At 44.3% G+C, this 17,768-nt stretch overlaps 1 protein-coding gene across 2 annotated transcripts in view; it reads right to left on the bottom strand.

The window, feature by feature from the left end:
* Positions 1–5,899: 5,899 nt before the first annotated feature.
* SCUBE2 (signal peptide, CUB domain and EGF like domain containing 2) overlaps positions 5,900–17,768 on the bottom strand; it is a 39,642-nt gene continuing 27,773 nt past the window's right edge. For both annotated transcript variants that reach the window (XM_002197452.7, XM_072929622.1), the window contains 6 exons: positions 14,061–14,228; positions 12,706–12,867; positions 11,791–11,988; positions 11,047–11,199; positions 9,959–10,038; positions 5,900–9,311 (listed from right to left, as the gene is read on the bottom strand). In XM_002197452.7, coding sequence (XP_002197488.4) covers positions 9,159–9,311; positions 9,959–10,038; positions 11,047–11,199; positions 11,791–11,988; positions 12,706–12,867; positions 14,061–14,228 — 914 coding nt within the window. In that variant the 3' untranslated portion in view covers positions 5,900–9,158. The remainder of the gene's footprint in view (positions 9,312–9,958; positions 10,039–11,046; positions 11,200–11,790; positions 11,989–12,705; positions 12,868–14,060; positions 14,229–17,768) is intronic.

Genomic DNA, 17,768 nt, shown 5'->3' with positions numbered 1-17,768 from the left:
CTAGCTGCATTCATGGAAGTAGTTCCCTAACCCAGTCCTAACTTGGCAGCAAGAAGTTTTAAATAACTACCCCTTGACTGCTGCAAACATGGAACACTGGTTATCATTTTATCCCTTTTACTTTCTTCTCTAACCAATAAAATATTCTCAGAAACAACTGGTGCCATGAGCAGGTGCCCACGATGGACCAGGAGAACATGCCACAATCATTTTCCACTGGGATCCTGTTAGCCCAGGTGCTTATATCCAAGTTTTTCTTTTCCATAACCCCATGTCTTCATCAGTGTGAAATGCACACTGGCTCTAGGATAAAAGATGGAAGCTGTAGAGCATGTGAGGCCACAGCCTCAGTGCTCTGCCCTCCCCACACATGGACAGGACTGAAGCAACTGCTGAAACTGAGTTGGGAATGACAGCAAACCCAGGCAGGCTGAGCAGGAGCAAGATCAGCAAAATCTGGCAGCTTATACAGCAGAAAGGGTCTTCTCCATCCCCTGTCTTTGGGTGACAAGTTTAGGGCTGGCACAGGTATCTGAAAGCTCCCTTCCACAGAGGGGAACTCTTAGTCCTGAAAAGAGTTATGCAAACTCTTTAAAAGCCTTCTGCTTTTTCTGGCTTTCTAGCCAGAGAACTTCCCTCTGGCCAAGTGTAAATCTGCTGCAGAGGCATTTCTTGTTCCAGATGCTTTGGAGTGGTATGATTCCTAAACAGCAGTGCTTGGGGAGAGGGAGGGGGAACTCCTCAAGCAAACTCTGTGGAATTTACTTCATGGAGAAGACAAATCTCAGAACATAATTTAAAACCTTGCAAAAAAAAAAAAAAAAAAAAAAAAGATCACTCTGTCTCTGGAACAGGATGAATTCAGGTCAGCTCTGAAACAGAGCTGCTTTTTGAAGAGTTCCTCTATGGCTTACCCAGTTTACCAGGTGATTGTGACAAAAATAACAAACTCCAGTGATGCAGTAAGCAAGGGAGCTGCACAAAACTGGAATTTCCCAGCTATTTTGCAAAATCCCCAAGAACAGGTGCTTATTTCAACTCATGCCAACGTGGGATTCACCAAGGAACAACATTCTTACTATGCTCTTTAAAAGACTGACTGTGAACTTTTTCTGCCACTACCAGTTAAAGGAGTATTCATAGAGGGATTTCATTTGACAAATATTTCCACCTTCTTATGGAGCTTGGGTCTAGGATAGCTTTGCACCTTTCCTTCAGAGGAGAAGAGAAGGGGGTAGCTTGTTTTGTATATCAAGTCTGAAATTGATCTGGTTTCACAACATACTAATATTTAATGAACTCAGGGTTTGAGTGCTATAAGTTAAAGATACATAAATTTTGGAATTTAAAACATTCAAATCCTAAGTTCATCGAATGCATCAAAATTCCTTTCTTTTGGAACTTTGAGATAAATCCAAATCTGAACCCAAGATATTTGCAGTATCCATTTCAGATAAAAATATTATTTACATCAGCATTAGAGGGAGGGTCACCACAGTGTTAGTCAAACACAGGATGTCTCACCTCTGTGGAGCCCTTATGTTTATTTTATGAAGTCAAGACTCCCGGGCTCTCAAGCATAAGTGAGCTCCCGTTGTACCCTCCTGCCACAGCCCCTGCAGAGCTGCAGCAGCTCCTGCCGGGTAAGAGTTAGTCAGAAATGTTACTGGATCCTCAGGGCTAATATTTGCTCACCTACAAAATCATCAGCCGAGCTCTCCTAACACAGAGGTTGTGTTTGCCATGTTGTGATTTGGTTAAATGCCTCCACCTTCTAGTCTAGGCAACTGAGGGACACTGGAGCTCACACTGTGCCCCCAAAGGAGGGCGGCTGCCCCAGGAGAGCAGGAGCATTGGCACTGTGGGCAGGAATGAGAGGCACACAGCACTTGGAGGTGTACCTTGGGTATCATTTACTGCAGGATCATCTGTCCAGCAAACTGTGATCAAGCTGAGCAACCAAACGATGTAGGGAATCAGTAGCTGACTACTCCACACACAATTTTCAAAGACAAATGTTCAAAGTCCATTATTGACAACTGTAAGAAGCGAGTCACGGGGCAGAGTGCCAGAATGGCTCACTGTTCTCAAAGCAAATAACAGCACCTGAAGTCACACATTCATGGCCCATTTCCTCCACCTTCCTTTGAGGTTTATTCTGCCTGGAAATCAACAACTTTCAACCCACACATTTCCTCACCAGTAATTTGGGAGAGACAGAGGAACAGCCTTGACCAGTGGTCAGAACTCAGTTCAGAAGGTCTCCTCTCGCTGCAGCCTGAAGTGGCAGCAATACCTGGCCCAGCAGCACGGGTCCTTCGAGGCCCCATATTTGCATTTTGTAAAAACAGATTAGCTCAAAATACAAAGTCATTTACTAACCACTCCATCCCCTCCAGAACAACTGATCAGAGGCAGTGGTGAGGCCCAAGAGCTGCCGAGGTGCCGAAGCCCCAGTTTCATTTCAGCCAACTCTGCTTCAGGGCTCCTGCTGCACAAACCTCCCCTGCTGTTTTCCAGCAGGGATTTCAGCAGGATCTGTCCTTGCCAGGGCCACCTGCTGCCCTCTCGTGGGAATCCCTGCGGGTGGTACCCGGGCACAGCACCACAGGCAGCTCCACACAGACCCGCACAGCCTCCCTGCCTCAGCTCCCCAAAACCTCAGAAGCCTCCTTATCTGAGCTCCTTCCCGATATCCCGGGCAAGAAGGGACCCTGAGAGGTGCCTGAGGGAGGGATGAGCCTCCAGCCTCTCACATGAAGTTATACCAGAGCAAGTTTCCAGAGCATCCCTAAGCCAGGCTGCCTTCTTCATCAGATTCGACTTCTCCAGTCCTGCATGAGGAGCCATCCTGCTGGGGTAGATGAGCCTTTTTTATCCACTCCAAGATCAAAAGGTCACGTTGGACTTGTGTCCTGGGACAGGCATGTGTGATGTGTTGATTCCAGCACTGCTGCATCCCTCTCACACCACAGGCACTGCCTGCAGGGCTTTCTGGACAGCCCTGGGCAAGGCAGCAATGCCTGCAGTGTTGAGCATTCAGTTCCTAGAGCTCAGCTTCCTTCTCCCTCTGAATGAAGTTGCTGTTCTCAGCGTGGATGAGCCTTTTCAGGGTTTTATTTTTGTAAGTTTGCTGAGAGAATTAGCACCTACGGGAGCCAGGGCACAATTGCTGTGCTATGTAAGCCAGACAGGCCCCCTGAGCACTTTCTGTCGTCCTGTTTTTAATAACTGGTCTCAGCTTTTCCACACAGCCCCTCACACCAGCACTACACTAGTAACAGCAAACTGGGGCCACCCAAAATCCAGGAGCAGAGCTGTGTCACATACAGGCTCATGCACTGGACACAGAGATCCTGAACTCCCACTTTTCTGGAATGCTTCCTCAATTTCCACTTTAAACCTCACAAAAATCACAATCCCCTCCTTTGGCCTAAGCTGCTTTCTGTGGCTGGGTTTTACTCTGGGCAGCACTTCCAGGAGCCAGGAGAGCTGGCATTTTACAACAGGTGAATTGCTGTAAATTCACTCTTATATTTGACTGAGGCACAGAGGATGAGGCTTCCTCTAGTCAGGCACAAACTTTTCCAGCACAGAAGTGTTTCATGGCTGTTTGTAGTGTGAATAACAGGCAACACCTGAACTAAGAACTACTAAACCACAAATTGCACCTCACGTGACTACTTCAGAATATTTCAGCTTCCAAAGTAACTTTTTCTCTCCTTAAAACTATGATCCCTTGATTTCCTGATCCCCAGAATCATCACAAAACTGAGATTTCATGGCATATGATTTGTAAGTCTACATTGCCTATTGAATAAATTTCCCAGTGGAAAAAAAAAAAGAGGGCTTCAGTAGCATCTGATCAAGTTTACCATCTAGATACTGTGAGGGAGTTTCCTTTATGAATTCTGTGTTTATACACATCTCCAATATTAAAAAAAGATTTCAAGGTCTTCTTTTCTTACCTTTTTTTTTTTTCTCACTGTGTACTAAAAAGCTCTGCTTCATGGAATTCAAAAAACTTACTCTTCAAAATGTGCTTAATCAGAGAAACAGCTGTGGAAACACACACATATTTAAACAGAGAAGGATACTTCTTTTTTTAACACCTGAAGTGATTTAATATGTAGTTTAAAGAACAGCATGACAATGTCATACATAATTTGCTCTGATTTGAAGAAAAATTAGATGAACTTACCTACTGAGTGGAATGTGTCCCTTGAGTTCTCCAACTCCTGTTGTACCCACAGGTGCTCTATTTGCATCACTGGTCCTGGGTGCTCCAAAGCAGACTTCCACAAGGGAGAGTGAAAATCTGCCTTTGAGCAAAAGATTTGTTCAAAATAAACAGGCAGCAGCAAGAGGTGTGGGTTTGCTCCAGGGATCCCCAGAAACAAACCTGAATTTGTCTCAAGTTCTTTAGAAAGCACTTGTTTGTCTCCTCCAGCAGCAGCCTTGCACAGGCACAGTTTGGGTGGAGCAGCATCCAAAGGAGGGGTGGAAGAGAGTTGACATTTTTGTTGTGACAGGTTTTGCAGTCCACATTTACACGCATGAGAGGAAAAGCATTTGCATTTAAGCTTGCTTAATTCAGAAATATTTGTGGACCACTACCTTGCAGCATTCTGTTACAAAGGATTATCATAATGCTGGTCTTTCCTGCTTACCCACACCAGACTTCCTCTGGTTCCTTGGATTTAAATAAGCTTCAAGTCTGGTTCTCCAAATTCCCCTATTAATTATTTCTGTTATGTGACCACCACAAGGTCCCAGTCAGTATTTCAGGATTTCCCAGGATAGTTCATATTGACATTCTCTGTTCCAGGGGGTATCTGAGCACTCGTGTCCAGCCCTGGCAGCATTCACAGAACCAGGGAGACTATTAGAATAACAGACTTTTCGGCTGTGATCAGCCTGTAGCCACCATACTCTTCCAGGACCTCTACACTCCTGTATGTAATTCACTCTTTGCCACATAAACCAGCATCACCTTTCCACAGCAAACAGCTGAATGACACAGTTGTGTCTTCCAAAACCACACCAAATGAGCCTGGGTGGACATGTTCAGTGAAATACAAATCAGTTCTTGTCACTGTGATCAAAGGAAGCTAAGGGTCAAACAGGCAGTTGAATAAATTAAGGAGAAGATATTGGGATTACTTTTATAAAAGTTTGATAGACTGACTAAACCTAATAATCTCAACATAATAGTAAAAAAAAAAAAAGAAAGCAAAGAGAAAAACAGTGTTGAAATTATTATAGATTTACTTATTTTCAATTTCCTATGACGTAACTCTGCTTTTCAATTCTAAAAATTAAGCCAGTGAATTTAATGACACTGTGGCATAATCTTAAAAACATTCTGAGAACTTGTGTCTTAACACAGGCTTTCACCTTGTTTTCCTTGGTTTGGGGTTTTTTTAATTATTTTTCATTTTAAACCTTGCGGTTTGGCGTTGGGGTTTTTTTTGTTTGTGTGGGTTTTTTGGTTTTGTTTCGTAGGAAAAATGATCAGATGAATCTACGAAGTAATAAAACACTTTGGAGTTACTTTAAGTTGTTTATGCTGTCTTCACACAGTTTGTTACAGCAGACTAACTGACTCCAGCTCATAATATAGGAGACATTTTTAGAATATTTTTTAGAATTAACACCAAGATAATTCTGGTATTTTACTTGCCAGAATTATGTGTACCATTAAATACATGAGAGATTGTGTCTTTATGTGTATAGATTTAGGTTAGTAATGTCTTACATGAAACAAAATGCTGTAGTAAGCAGATGTTGCAAGGCTAAAGTGCATCTGATGTGCAATAACTTGTTAAACAACCATTAAATTTGTCAAAACTATTATTTAGCACAGAAAGATAACTAAAAATATTACCCAAGAGCTTCATGCAGCTAAAAGTTCACTGGTTTATTTCTCTTATTGAGAGTAACAATCTGAAACATTTTACATTAATTTACAATCATCAAAAAGATCCTTATATTTATCTCACATAGGTGACATTGAGTCATCCAGTTAGCACTAGTCATTATTCCAAAAATTAGATCTTGTTTTATAAGGTTAAACACTTTTGAGTCATTTGTTGCCAAAACACATCATCAGTCTACAACCACACAGAAAGTAGAAATTGAAATTTCTACAGAGCCACTACCATCACTATGAAGATACAATGCCAAGTGTTTACAACATTCTGCAAGTTATCACTTCTCCCAGCAGTCAAGGTAGCAAAAATTCCCTCTTCACTTTGTACTGCACACACAGGAATGACAGTAAAAGGGGAAATTTTGATCCATAATGTCAGATCAAGGGTAACAGAAGTGCTTCTGAGTCATTTGCTATTTCAGTAGGAAACGATCAGGGCTGTGGAACATTGAGGATTCTTCTCTGAGAAAGGGCAGGTTTCTCCTCAGCCTCAGGCCGTGCACTCTCCTCTCCTCCCAGCAATGGAAATGGCCTGTGCTGGTGGGGCAGAAGCCGAGCTGAGATCCCTGTGGCTCCCAGGCAGCTGTGCAGAGCTGGCACACAGGGCTGGGAGAGGAGGTACAGCGTGACAAACCCAGGGCACGGAGCAGTAACTGCTGCACAGAGCAACACAGCCCGGCTTCACCCATCAGAAACATTGGGATGGTTCACAACTTTGGCTTCCTCCAGCCCTGCTTGAAACCAATCCCTGATGTGTGTCCCTCAGCACACAGAGCAGAGCTGCTCAGAGCTGCAGCCTCCCTGGGAGGGAGCACAGCACAGAGTTTTCCCCTGGCACCCAGCCCACTGCAAAGCCCCTTGGCTGGGCTCGGCCCAGGGGCTGGCACACCATGGTCCTCTGCCCGCAGTGCCACCACCAGGGCAGGACTGCAGCCCCTTGGCCACTCCAGAGAGCTCCACATCTTCACAGAGGGGGCTGGTGGCTCGCTGGGGCTCACTGGCACACAGCATCTGGCATGGGAAGCCTCCACAGCACGGGGCTAGGGGCTGTGCAGCCAAAGGGAAACATCTGGAAATGCCTTCCCAGGCTCTCTGCACAACAGCACACTTCAGCACGGCTGCAGCAAAGCCTTTTACCACCCTTCCTCCTGTTTTGGCATTCCTCAGCCGTTCCCTTTCCCCAGTCACCCTGTTTCATGCCCTCTGCCAGATGTTCCTGTCCTCTCTCTCCCCCGGAGGCAGCAGCAGGGACCCTGTTTGAGATGAAGCACAGCTGCCAGGAACACAGGAGGAGCAGTGTTCCTTCTCTGCTCTGCCAGCTCTCCCTGTGCCTCGCTGCAGCCCTGCTCAGGAGTGGGCACTCACTGCCCTGCCACAGCCATCCCCCAGTGCAGCAGGGCAATGCTGCCCTTCTGGCAGCAGCACAAACCATTTCCCACCTCTGGCCAGGCTGAGGTAACCCCTCCCCAGCAGCCCAGCAGCAAGAGGGGCAGAGCACCCCTCAGCCCCATCCTGAGGGGCTCTGCTGCCCAGCTGTGGCCAAAGCCATCCCTGCCCATCACATCATGGCCAAGATGTGTCCTTGCCCCAGATGCCACGTGGCACAGTAGCTCAGCAAGGCTGAGTCAGGAGCACCCATTTGCTCCCAACAGTGCAGGGAGGAAATTCAGAGCTCCTGGTGGGGGTTTCTGCTATCACACTGTGGACCTGGTGTTATTCACATACAGCAGTTAAACACCACATGCCAATGCAGTGAAACCCAGCAGGTCTGACTCCACACCCTGGGAAAGGGAGCATTAGTCCTGGAAACCTGTGAAATATAAGTACTGCTCCTAAGATGGCACGGAGAGGGAGGTTGGTGTCCACTGCACCCCTTGGCATGGCCAGTGATCAAAGGACAGAAGTCATAAGTCCATTTCCAAATGGATGGGACTGTGGCTATCTCCCTTCAAGGCTGGAGGTCCTCAAGGTACATTACTCAGAGAATGGATTGTACGGCCAGAGGAGATGTAGGTGTGGACAGAATAGCACTGAGACAACATTTTGATCAACACAGATTTCCCTACAGGCCCTCTCAGAATAGCCTTGTCTCCAATAGGAAACACAGCCTGAGGAGAAGGACACAGAGCCTGAGAATCTTGAGGAACAATTTGCCATAGACAACTTCTGTGGCCACGGTTTGGCTGAATCATTGTACCTCTCCTTCTTGCCAGCCAGACAGGAAAGCAGCTCTTCTCTGCTCCACAAGGCCATTGCAAGGTGCTCAGAAAAGGTACAGTATACGACAATTGAGGTTCATACAAGAACCTTATTCAGCTTTAAACGGTGTTGTACCAAGAGCATCATCTATGCACAGCCTGCATTTAAAATGGGGCTTCTGTGTTCACCTCCAGGTGCTCAGAGGGCAGAATTTTACCAACTTGGAAAATGCCTTTTGCTGTCCCAGGCTTATGCACAGGGACATTACTGGGATTTAGGAAAGAATCTGATCTGCTCTAACAGTTGCAGACAACCCAAAAAGGAAATTTCCAGTGGGTCAGGGCCTGTTTTCCATTCCTGTTTATTCTGGTATCACTCCACATAAGCCAATAGGTCACTGGCACAGACACTGGGTGAGCCAGACCCTGAGCATTCAAGCTGATATTCAACCCTTTGCTTCATGCCACATGTAGTTCAGAGAAAAAGTGCACCTTGTGCAGTTCTTGGCCTCACTGGCTTGAATTAAAACTGTGTCAGCCTTAGCTCTGAATTTCCTGCGTAGCAAATGTTAAGAGAGTCATCAATCCTGTTCTCACTTTCAGTGAGACCAAACATGAACCCAGCTTTGTTGAGGTAACATGCATTAATGGCAGCCCAGGGTCCATCCCAAACCACACTACTTAGCCTGTCTGTCCTCATTAGCTTTTAGAGATGCTGATGAAGCAACGGGGCAGAGCTCTACAAACTTCTGCTTGGCGCCCTTCAGTTACAGAAATCATGGGCAGTCTCCAATTCAGGGACCTGTGAGTTATCCTTTGGTACCCAAAAGGTATTATCTGGAAAGGAATCAAAATTCTGATCACCAAAATATTTATATTAGCTGAGAAAGCCAAACTCTGCCAAGAAGGGAGCTGGCGAGCTTCCCTGGAGCGTCTCTGCCAGTGTGTAAAACACAGAGAGCAGCCCCACCTACCACAGCCCCTCTGTGCATGCCCAGGGCTGCTTCAGCTTTTAAGTACAGTGCCAGCTATTTGTAAGGCCTCAGAAATCTGGAAACTTTGGAGCGCAGCAGCCGAATGAAGGATCTCGGGAACATCTCTCTGGACTCTTGGGCTGTGTACTTGAAGTAGTTCTGCGGGTGCGCCAGCACATCAAACAATGCTTTTATCAGCTTCTTGTCCTGGGAAAAGGGAAGCAGATTTTATAGTAGTTCCACACAGGAGTTATGGTCAGTATTACCAAAGTTTAATGCCTGTCTAACTCAAAAAAGCTTATGGGGCATTTTACTTTCCAAGTGTTTCAGGGGCTTGGAAATGTAGCAGCGCAAGGCTGACTTTTGGGCTCTTGGGAAGTCACTGGTGTTCCACATTAGCAGCTCCAGAATTTCTTCCCTCCTCATACATCCAAGAAGAGCAAACAAACCACAAAACAAACCCACACTTGAGCTGATATTCAGCAAAGCAAAGGCATGCACTCAACTTGCCTATGGAAGTCCCCTAAGCAAGGTTGGCGAAATCCACAAAGAGATTACTTTTGCCCAGGGAGGAAAAGCCTTTGCTAATCTGGCTACAATCAAGCTACAAGGAGTAGCACCAAGTGCTTTCCCAATACATTAGTTTCCCTAGTAGCTCTGATCCACCTTCAGTCCCCCTGAGCAAAGGGTCCCCTATCCACTGCTCTGCACAAGCAGGATTCACCCCATTTCCCTGAAGCAGCTCATGCCTGGTGCACCCAGGAACAGACCTGATGCAGAGCAGGAAGCAAACTCACTTGCACCAAATAATGCAATTTCCAATCAAACCAACATGTTCAGTGGAAGGAATGTACCTTAAGTATTTCTTGATGATTTTCAGATGCATAAAGTCTGCCATCCCGAACAATGTCTTCTATTAGCTCTTGGTAATCCTCTGTGGGGAATGCACAAGAGAATAATTTGCAGCTTCACTTCACTTACATACTCAATACCTCCCGTGGTTATACGTGGAAGCTCTGTCCTCAGAGGAACCAATAGTACTTGGCTCTCATATTAGCAGTCAGAAAATATTCCTAACACTTTTCTTTTTGTTATGAGAACAGTGTACTCTGCTGAGCTGCTCAGCATCAGTCTGTCAAAAGCAAAGGAAATCATAAAGCACCCAAGACTGGAGTGCAAAAGGTAACCAAGTAACCTGCTTCAAACCAGCTGAACTGCAGGGACCCATCTGTACACACCCACAACCTGATATTGACTTCTTTCTACGAGAAGAAGGAATAAAAGGATTATGTAAGAAGATGCTTTCTTTAAAGTAACCCCCCATGTCAATCATAACCTGAAATTCTTCAAAAGGAAAGGTCTCTCCTGAAAAATTACTTTTCCACTACTAGTGAAACTCTGCAGACCACAGCAGGGATGACTCCCTCACAATTAATGCAGTGTGAGAAGAACGTACAATCTCACTTCACTTATGCTGAAGTGCAAATCCTCAGCTTCAGGTTCACACCTCGTGATTCTGACAAGGGTGAGGTGAAAATCTTTCCCCTCAAGCTTCTTTTCAATATAGATATTTTGCTACCTGATTCTACAACTGGTAGCAGGAGCACCATAAAACACAGGTACTTGGGCTCTACCTAATTCCTAAGAGGGGCCACCCAAAGAAAATGGAAAGGCACAGAAGTGCATGAAACTTAGATTCTATGTCTGAGCTCTGTCATTTGCAGGCCAGAACCCCAGCATTTTTGTTTGGAAGACACAGTGGCACTTAAAAGACTGCAGTGCACTGCAGAATTCCTTAGATTAGGTTTAAATGAAACAGCTGGAAGCAGCTCCTAAATGAAACTGCTGGGAGCACTGGGCTGCCCTGCTGCTTAGGGAGGGGAGCTCTGCACTGCTGCAGCTGCACTAGCCCACATCAGCCCAGCTGCTCACACCCACTTACCATCATAGGTTACATAAGGAACTTGGAATCCTTTGGCACTGTTCCCTTCATTGGATTTGAACTGGATCCAGAGTTTCTTCGACCTGGAAGTGAAAGCGATGGGGCGCTCGTAGGTCTGGCAGGTCTCGTACGTGGTCACCGAGTTGGAAGAAGCTTTCAAAGCAAACGCACAACAGGCAGCTGTGTGACAATGCTTCATACTAAAGAGCTGATAGAGCTGTTTTCTCTGCTACCACGAGAAAAATGCTTGCTGATGTTAAGAAAACTCCTCAAAATGTGGCAGGCCATCAGTGGATGGCAGGCCATCAATGAGGGACTTTTTGGTGAGGGAGTATTTTCCTTTTTCCTAAAATAACAGTCTACTGTTTGAAGGACGTGCCTACACTAGAAACTGGGGTTGTTTATCCACACATCAGGCACCTGTAAGGATTAGCAAGCATTTCCTCTTTCCTAACCCGGGCTAGAACTGCTTAGCATAATGCATGACTGGTTACTTGAACCATCTACCCCTACTTAACAATATTTCTCTCAGTCCACTGACACATCATGGCCTTGTACCCTCTGAATTTCACTGAAAACTACGGGGCAGCACTGCCAAATAGGACTTCTTCATTTGCCACTTAAAGAAATTTCTGCTCTTCAGCAGAGGCCAGGCAGGCTACATTCAGTTTCTGCAAACAGCAATGCCTGTGAGAACCCTGTGCTGCCCACTGAGCTGTGCCCCAGTGGGTGTTTCAGACTCACAGCTTTTTCTCATCACCAGGTAGTCTCCACACTCGTCTTCTATGGGCAGGAATATTTCGGGGACCACGATCAGGATGCGGCGCTTCGGTGGTGGGTTGATGTTCCAAGTGCACTCAGTGTTGGCAGGGTAGTCCCCAGGATAGTTGGGTGATTCAATATATCCAGTGTAATCTCCCAGTTCCCCTCCACACTGCCTGTCTGAGGAAGGAACACACTATGCAGGACAAGGCAGGTCACCCTGCAGCTCCCCTGCAGTCACCCCAGCTGCACAGGTGATAGACACACATTTTCCTGTTTGCATCTGCTGCAGGTGCAGCTCGCTTTGCTAGCCTCTCACATTTCTGTGTAGGTGTGTTTACACATGTCTGTGCATATGTGTGCACTCCAGAGGTGGTTCTGAGCAGTCACCTCTCTGCCCTCCATTCTCCCTCTTTAATTTACCCTCAGTTTCCCACACCACAGCTACCATAAATCCAGAGCAGCGTCTCCCTTTGTAACGGGCTCTTTCAAAGGCTGTTATTAACAAGAAATGGTTACTAGAGCTATTAAGTTTTGTGAGCCAGCTTTCATTCCTCTTTATAGGAGGGAAGAAATCAGGGTGCTGAGGACGCAAACTCTGCTGTATCAAGAGAGAAAAGATTTAATAGCAAGACCCTGAGCAGCCCAGCACCAACCAGCAAAACCCAGTCACCACTTAGCTTGACAAGGATGATGGAACCTATCTGCAAAAATGGTCTCTCACAGACCTCAGTGAGCCATGTGGGGTGAGATGCAGGCAGCAAAAGAGAAGCAACCTCTGCCTTCTCACCAGCTGCCTGGAGCAAAGCTAAATTTTGCCCTTAGGGCCACTCCAAACATTAATGGCCCAGTCTTTTTATTTGTAAGAGAGCATCAAAACCATCTTGCTGTACTTACTTTTGCACTGTGTTATGTTTGTTGACCCATCAAAATCAGTAGTGGTGTTTCCAGGGCAGGAAATGCAGTAATTTTGTCCAAACTCAGGCTGGTATGTCCCAATTGCACAGCGAATACATCGGTGAGTTGTGGTGTTGTAAAAATGGCCAGGAGAACACTGAACTGGACAGAAATTAAATAATCATGGTTTAAAAGTGGCAGTAACATACTAGAAGATGCTTTTATACATTTGTGTAAGACCTAGTGTAATCTCAGAAACTGAAATACCCTATTAGTAAACTGTGGGGGTAACAAAAAAGAGGTAATTAACCAAAATTTAGTTCATCAGGTCATTCTGTGCAAGTTCAAAATTCCCGAATGCAACACTGTAGAGTGCTTCTGTGTGAAAGCAGCAATGAAACCACAGTAATAAACTATGAGGGTAACAAAACAATTTCAATTTATAAGGTTATTTTGTGCAAGTTGAAAAGATCTACTATCAAATATAGTTTTCCATGCTACTCAGTCCCTTTTTTCCTATTCATTTTAAGCTCTGTTTATTCCCAAATAATTCTTGCTGTGTTTTGGAAGCTAGCTCAGCCAGGAGTCCTTCCCTACATGCTGCCAAAATCCAAATGCTTCAGATAAGCTCCAAATAGTTCTTGCATCTGTGATTCCACGTCTCATGTGGCCTCTTCCACATGCAAATTCCTGAGCTCTTCATTCCAGTTAATAGAAAGAATTCCTTTAATCTCCACTCCAGTTTAAAAACTGAACTTCATTATTAGACTTGTTTTTGTTTAAATAAAACTGAAATCAGCTCCTCTTATCTTGATCCAGAGTTTTAACATAGCTTTTTTTATACTTCAATTTCACAAAATTAAGTATGAAAAGGCAGTATTTGTGGGTTCAGTGATTCTACGCTGAAGGAAAATATTAGATATCACACTACTACCAGTAATATTAATTCTTCAATGATACTGCTAAATTCTTACAATATGTTGTAATTCTCAAAAAACATATCTTAACTGAAATGAGAGAGATCTCTTAATCCAAACTACTACCAAATGTTTGCATCAGGATCTTATTTCTATCCCTTATTTCTGCTCTGCAGCAGTAGATTTTCTGTTAAAGACTTTGTCCTCTAGTGATTTATAGAAGTAATTTTCTTTTACCCATGCTTTTGGTAAACAATTTTAGAAAGAACTGAGATTTTACTGAATTTCCTCGCAGCCAGGCCAGGCCAGCCTGCTGTGAGACTCCTGGAAGGACTGATCCTCAGAAGGAGAAAGAACCTTCTCTGAATGCCCCACTTGAGCAGCAGCATTTCCTTTTGCCCCAGATCAATGAGTTCCTCAGACAAATCCTGGCCTCACCTTTGGTCTCACAGTCCTGAAACAAAGATGCCCCGCTGTGCCTCGTTGTCAGACCTCCTCCACAGGGAAAGCAGGACACTCTCCCAGCCTCAGGCTGGTATGTTCCAAGGGGACATGGCAGGCAAGGCTTGAAGCCATCGGGAGAATATTCACCAGGGGAGCACTGGTCTAGGAGAGGGAGAACACACATTAGAGCTGAAGGAGAGCTAGTGAGCCTGCACAGGACCCACAGCCCCACAGGGAAACTGCTCTGCTTTACTGGGGCAGCTGGAACAGGGCTCCAGAAATGGATGCTGGCAACAGCTGGAGCTTTATACCTCCAGTGTGCACTGGGAAGCAGACACTGACAGCCTCCGGGGCTAGTGAGCTCTTCTGGGAGCTGGAATGGATTTCACACTTTGTTCCAAGGCCACACTGGACACTCAGCCTGTCCAGTGCTCTCTGCTCCTCTGTGCAGTGCAATTATGTAGTGATTATCTCCTCATTCTAGCTAGACAGCTCTTGAACTCCTCACAGATGAAAAAATTTAGTATCGAACCTAAGATGCTGAAAACATGCTTCCAGATTTCTGTAAGTACTTTAATCTTATTATTGAATATTCATATTTCATAACCATTAGCATTACTGGATAGTCTGAACCTCAAGTGCAACAAGCAATTGTGCAAATTCAGTAAACCAAACATTATGCCTCAAAGACTTTTAAAGCAGAAATATTCTTGCCATTCCTCTGATAATCTTGGGTAATAATTATCTGTGCACTGGACTGCTGCATTCTGAATGGTGCACAAGCAGCTCTAACCCAATCTGACTGATTTTACTTTATCACACACCTCAGTATTATCTAGCAAGCCCAGCAATATTCCTGAGTATCTTTGAGAAGTTCTGGTTTTCAAACTCTTCACAAAAGAACTGGGTTCAGGGCCAGTATTTAATAATTACCCCACTCTGGAGAGGCACAAAACACTGTTGCAGTTGTTCAGCTGTGCTGAAAAATTCTGTCCTTTTAAGACCTGTTACAATAATAAACTGTTAGTTTTAGTTTATAGCTCCAATAAATCACTCAGTGAATAGCTGTTTTGTTAGGAAGTTAAATTGGCCTTGGCTTCATTTCAGGATATATGACTAACAACAAGCAGGGCATTAACCACCGGTCATGATCAATGATGAAGAGTTTTGTTTATGGCTGATACACCGAGAGGAATCGTTGGGTGCTCCTCCTTAGCTTCAAAATAAAGTGCAGCAGGTTAAGCAATGCTCTGTAGCTTATCAATGAAAGCTTGTGAGCACGTCTGAGCTCCTGCTCCTAACTTTTTCCACCACACATCACTTCTGCCCTCATAAGGACACACATTCATTTGCTCCCACACTTTTCAAGCCTTTCTCCATTTTATAAACATTCCTACAGAACACTCATCTCTGTACAATTTGTGCACTTCCACAAACATGAATGAATTCAGGCTTTCATTGCAGCACTCCTAATAAGGCAAGGAAAGAGCACTATTTACAATTCCACGACAAGGAAAGACAATTCAGGGTTAGGAAAGGTGATCCTGAGAAGTGCCTACTGACTTCAGAAACCTGGAAGAAATGGAAAGACCTGAGCAAATCTCCTTCCCTCATACAACTCCATGGCTCTATGGGTAATCAATGCTCTGAGTGGCCTTGCTAGAAAATATTTGCACTCTCCACTTAGCTTGTCTTTTTCCATTCCTTTTAATCACATGTCAAGTTTGGGGTGGTTTGGGGTGTTTTAGGTTGTTTTTTTGTTTGGGTTTTTGGTTTGGTTTGGTTTTTTTTGCATTTGGGAGACGGGGTATCTCTGTTCTGTGTTTTGAACAGAAACACTGCCCCTACAAATTCAGTCTTAAAACTGTACTTCACGTTTCCTAAACTTGCTCAGAGTCCAGCAGAACAGTAGGACATCTATCAGAGCTCAAAGAAAGCCTGCCCTGGGCAGGAATCAAGCCCACAACTTATATGGAAATGTTGCATTTGAGAACTTATCCCATTGGATGTCTCTTGATAATTTTACCCTCTGCATCTTTCTTGTCTTGAAACCACATGTTGTGAAAATTGTGGACCTCCCTGAGGAATACAGCTGAGTTAATCTAAATCCTCTTGGGTTATTTAGCAAAGTGCCTAAATTTTGAAAATTTGCATTGTGGAAGTAAGCTTAAAAATCCTCCTCAGACATCACTGAGATCCTCCATCTGGACCAAAGGAGAACTTTTCCATTAAATCTGAACCATTTGAGTCAAGTATTTCCTTCCGATTTTCCTAAGAGGAGGCAACAACAGAAAGAAAAAAGGCTAGATATCATCACTGCACCACTGTAACAGGGTGTTCAAAGCCAGCTGAAAAAACTCTGACTTCTGAGACACACCAAACACTTCAGGCTTTGATTGATCCCATGTGCATTTGAGAAAACAGGTCCGTTCACCCACATACAGATTTTGCTATTTACAGTCTAACAAGTACTCAATATTCAATGCAAATATTAGAATTACTCCATGCCATGTCCAAGTTTTAATGCCTCACACTCACAAATATATCTGTTTCCTCATATGACTAAATCAAATCAAGCTTTTCACACTAGTACAAGTGTCCAGACAGTTCAATCCATAAACACTTCCCTGTAAACTGCTCCCAGTTCCTCCTTATCTTCCACCAAGAAATGTTCCAAAGAGGTCACTCATCCAACCCCACTGGAGCACAGAGCTGGGGTAGTGAGGAAAGCCTGTTTAGAAGCTCACAGCATTCACAGGGGCCCAATTTAGCATAACAAATAAGACTTAGTGTTAGATTCAGCTATAGTAACATTAATAATAAGGGCATTATTTCACCACAGAAATCATCCCACCAAACTCTATAGGATTGTGCATAAAATTAGGATGAACATTATCTAAAAAAAAAGCCCAACGAAATTAACAAAAACCAAAAAACCACAAGAAACACCTCTATGAAGTTAAACTTCTCCAGATATTTGCCTAAAGAAAACAAGTACAGAAGTTTATCAGCTTCATTTCTCAAAATTAGAAACTGTATGTTCCCACCTGACGTGTGGGAAATACCCAGTCAAAACCAGCTCTGAAGATCTGCAAATAATGACATTAAATCACAATTCCACTGGCTGGCTTTGCTCTTTTTTTTTCAGAAACTTGATTGTTTTTCTCCAAATGAACAAAAGAACCAATTGCCTCCAATAGACTTCATTTCTGCAGCCACTGTCTTTGTTTATCTTCAATACCCATTAAAAACCTGGTCTTGAGTCTCATGCAGCTGTTTTAAAGGGGGGGAAAAAAGTGAAAGCTTTTCTGATGCAAAAACAAGAAGAAAAGGGGGGTGGGGGGGAAGAGAGGGGCCCACAGGGAACCAGGATTAACAGTTACAAAGACATTTAAAGGCTCTTCCCCTCTTTTCAACACATTAGCCTTTGAGCATTTGCTCCTATAGACAAGCGCTGTAGTATCTCAGGGGCTGAGAAGGTGAACCTCATAAAGGAGGTCATGATCCACCAATTCACCATTTTCTTAAGAATGATGCCTTGACTTTATAAGGAAAATCACCAACAAGTGATGCAAATTGATTCTGAAGCGGCATCCTTTAAGTTATTGTGTTTGGGAGGGTCACACATTTAGGTCACATGAGATGGTTACGCATTCAAAGGATTTATGTCTTCAGTCTATGATTTTCAGGGCAAGCAGGTTA

Source organism: Taeniopygia guttata, chromosome 5 (genome assembly GCF_048771995.1).
Source record: "Taeniopygia guttata chromosome 5, bTaeGut7.mat, whole genome shotgun sequence".
NCBI classification, from domain to species: Eukaryota; Metazoa; Chordata; class Aves; order Passeriformes; family Estrildidae; genus Taeniopygia; species Taeniopygia guttata.
Note: the sequence above shows the minus strand (reverse complement) of the source record. Positions and strands in the feature narration are given on the sequence as shown.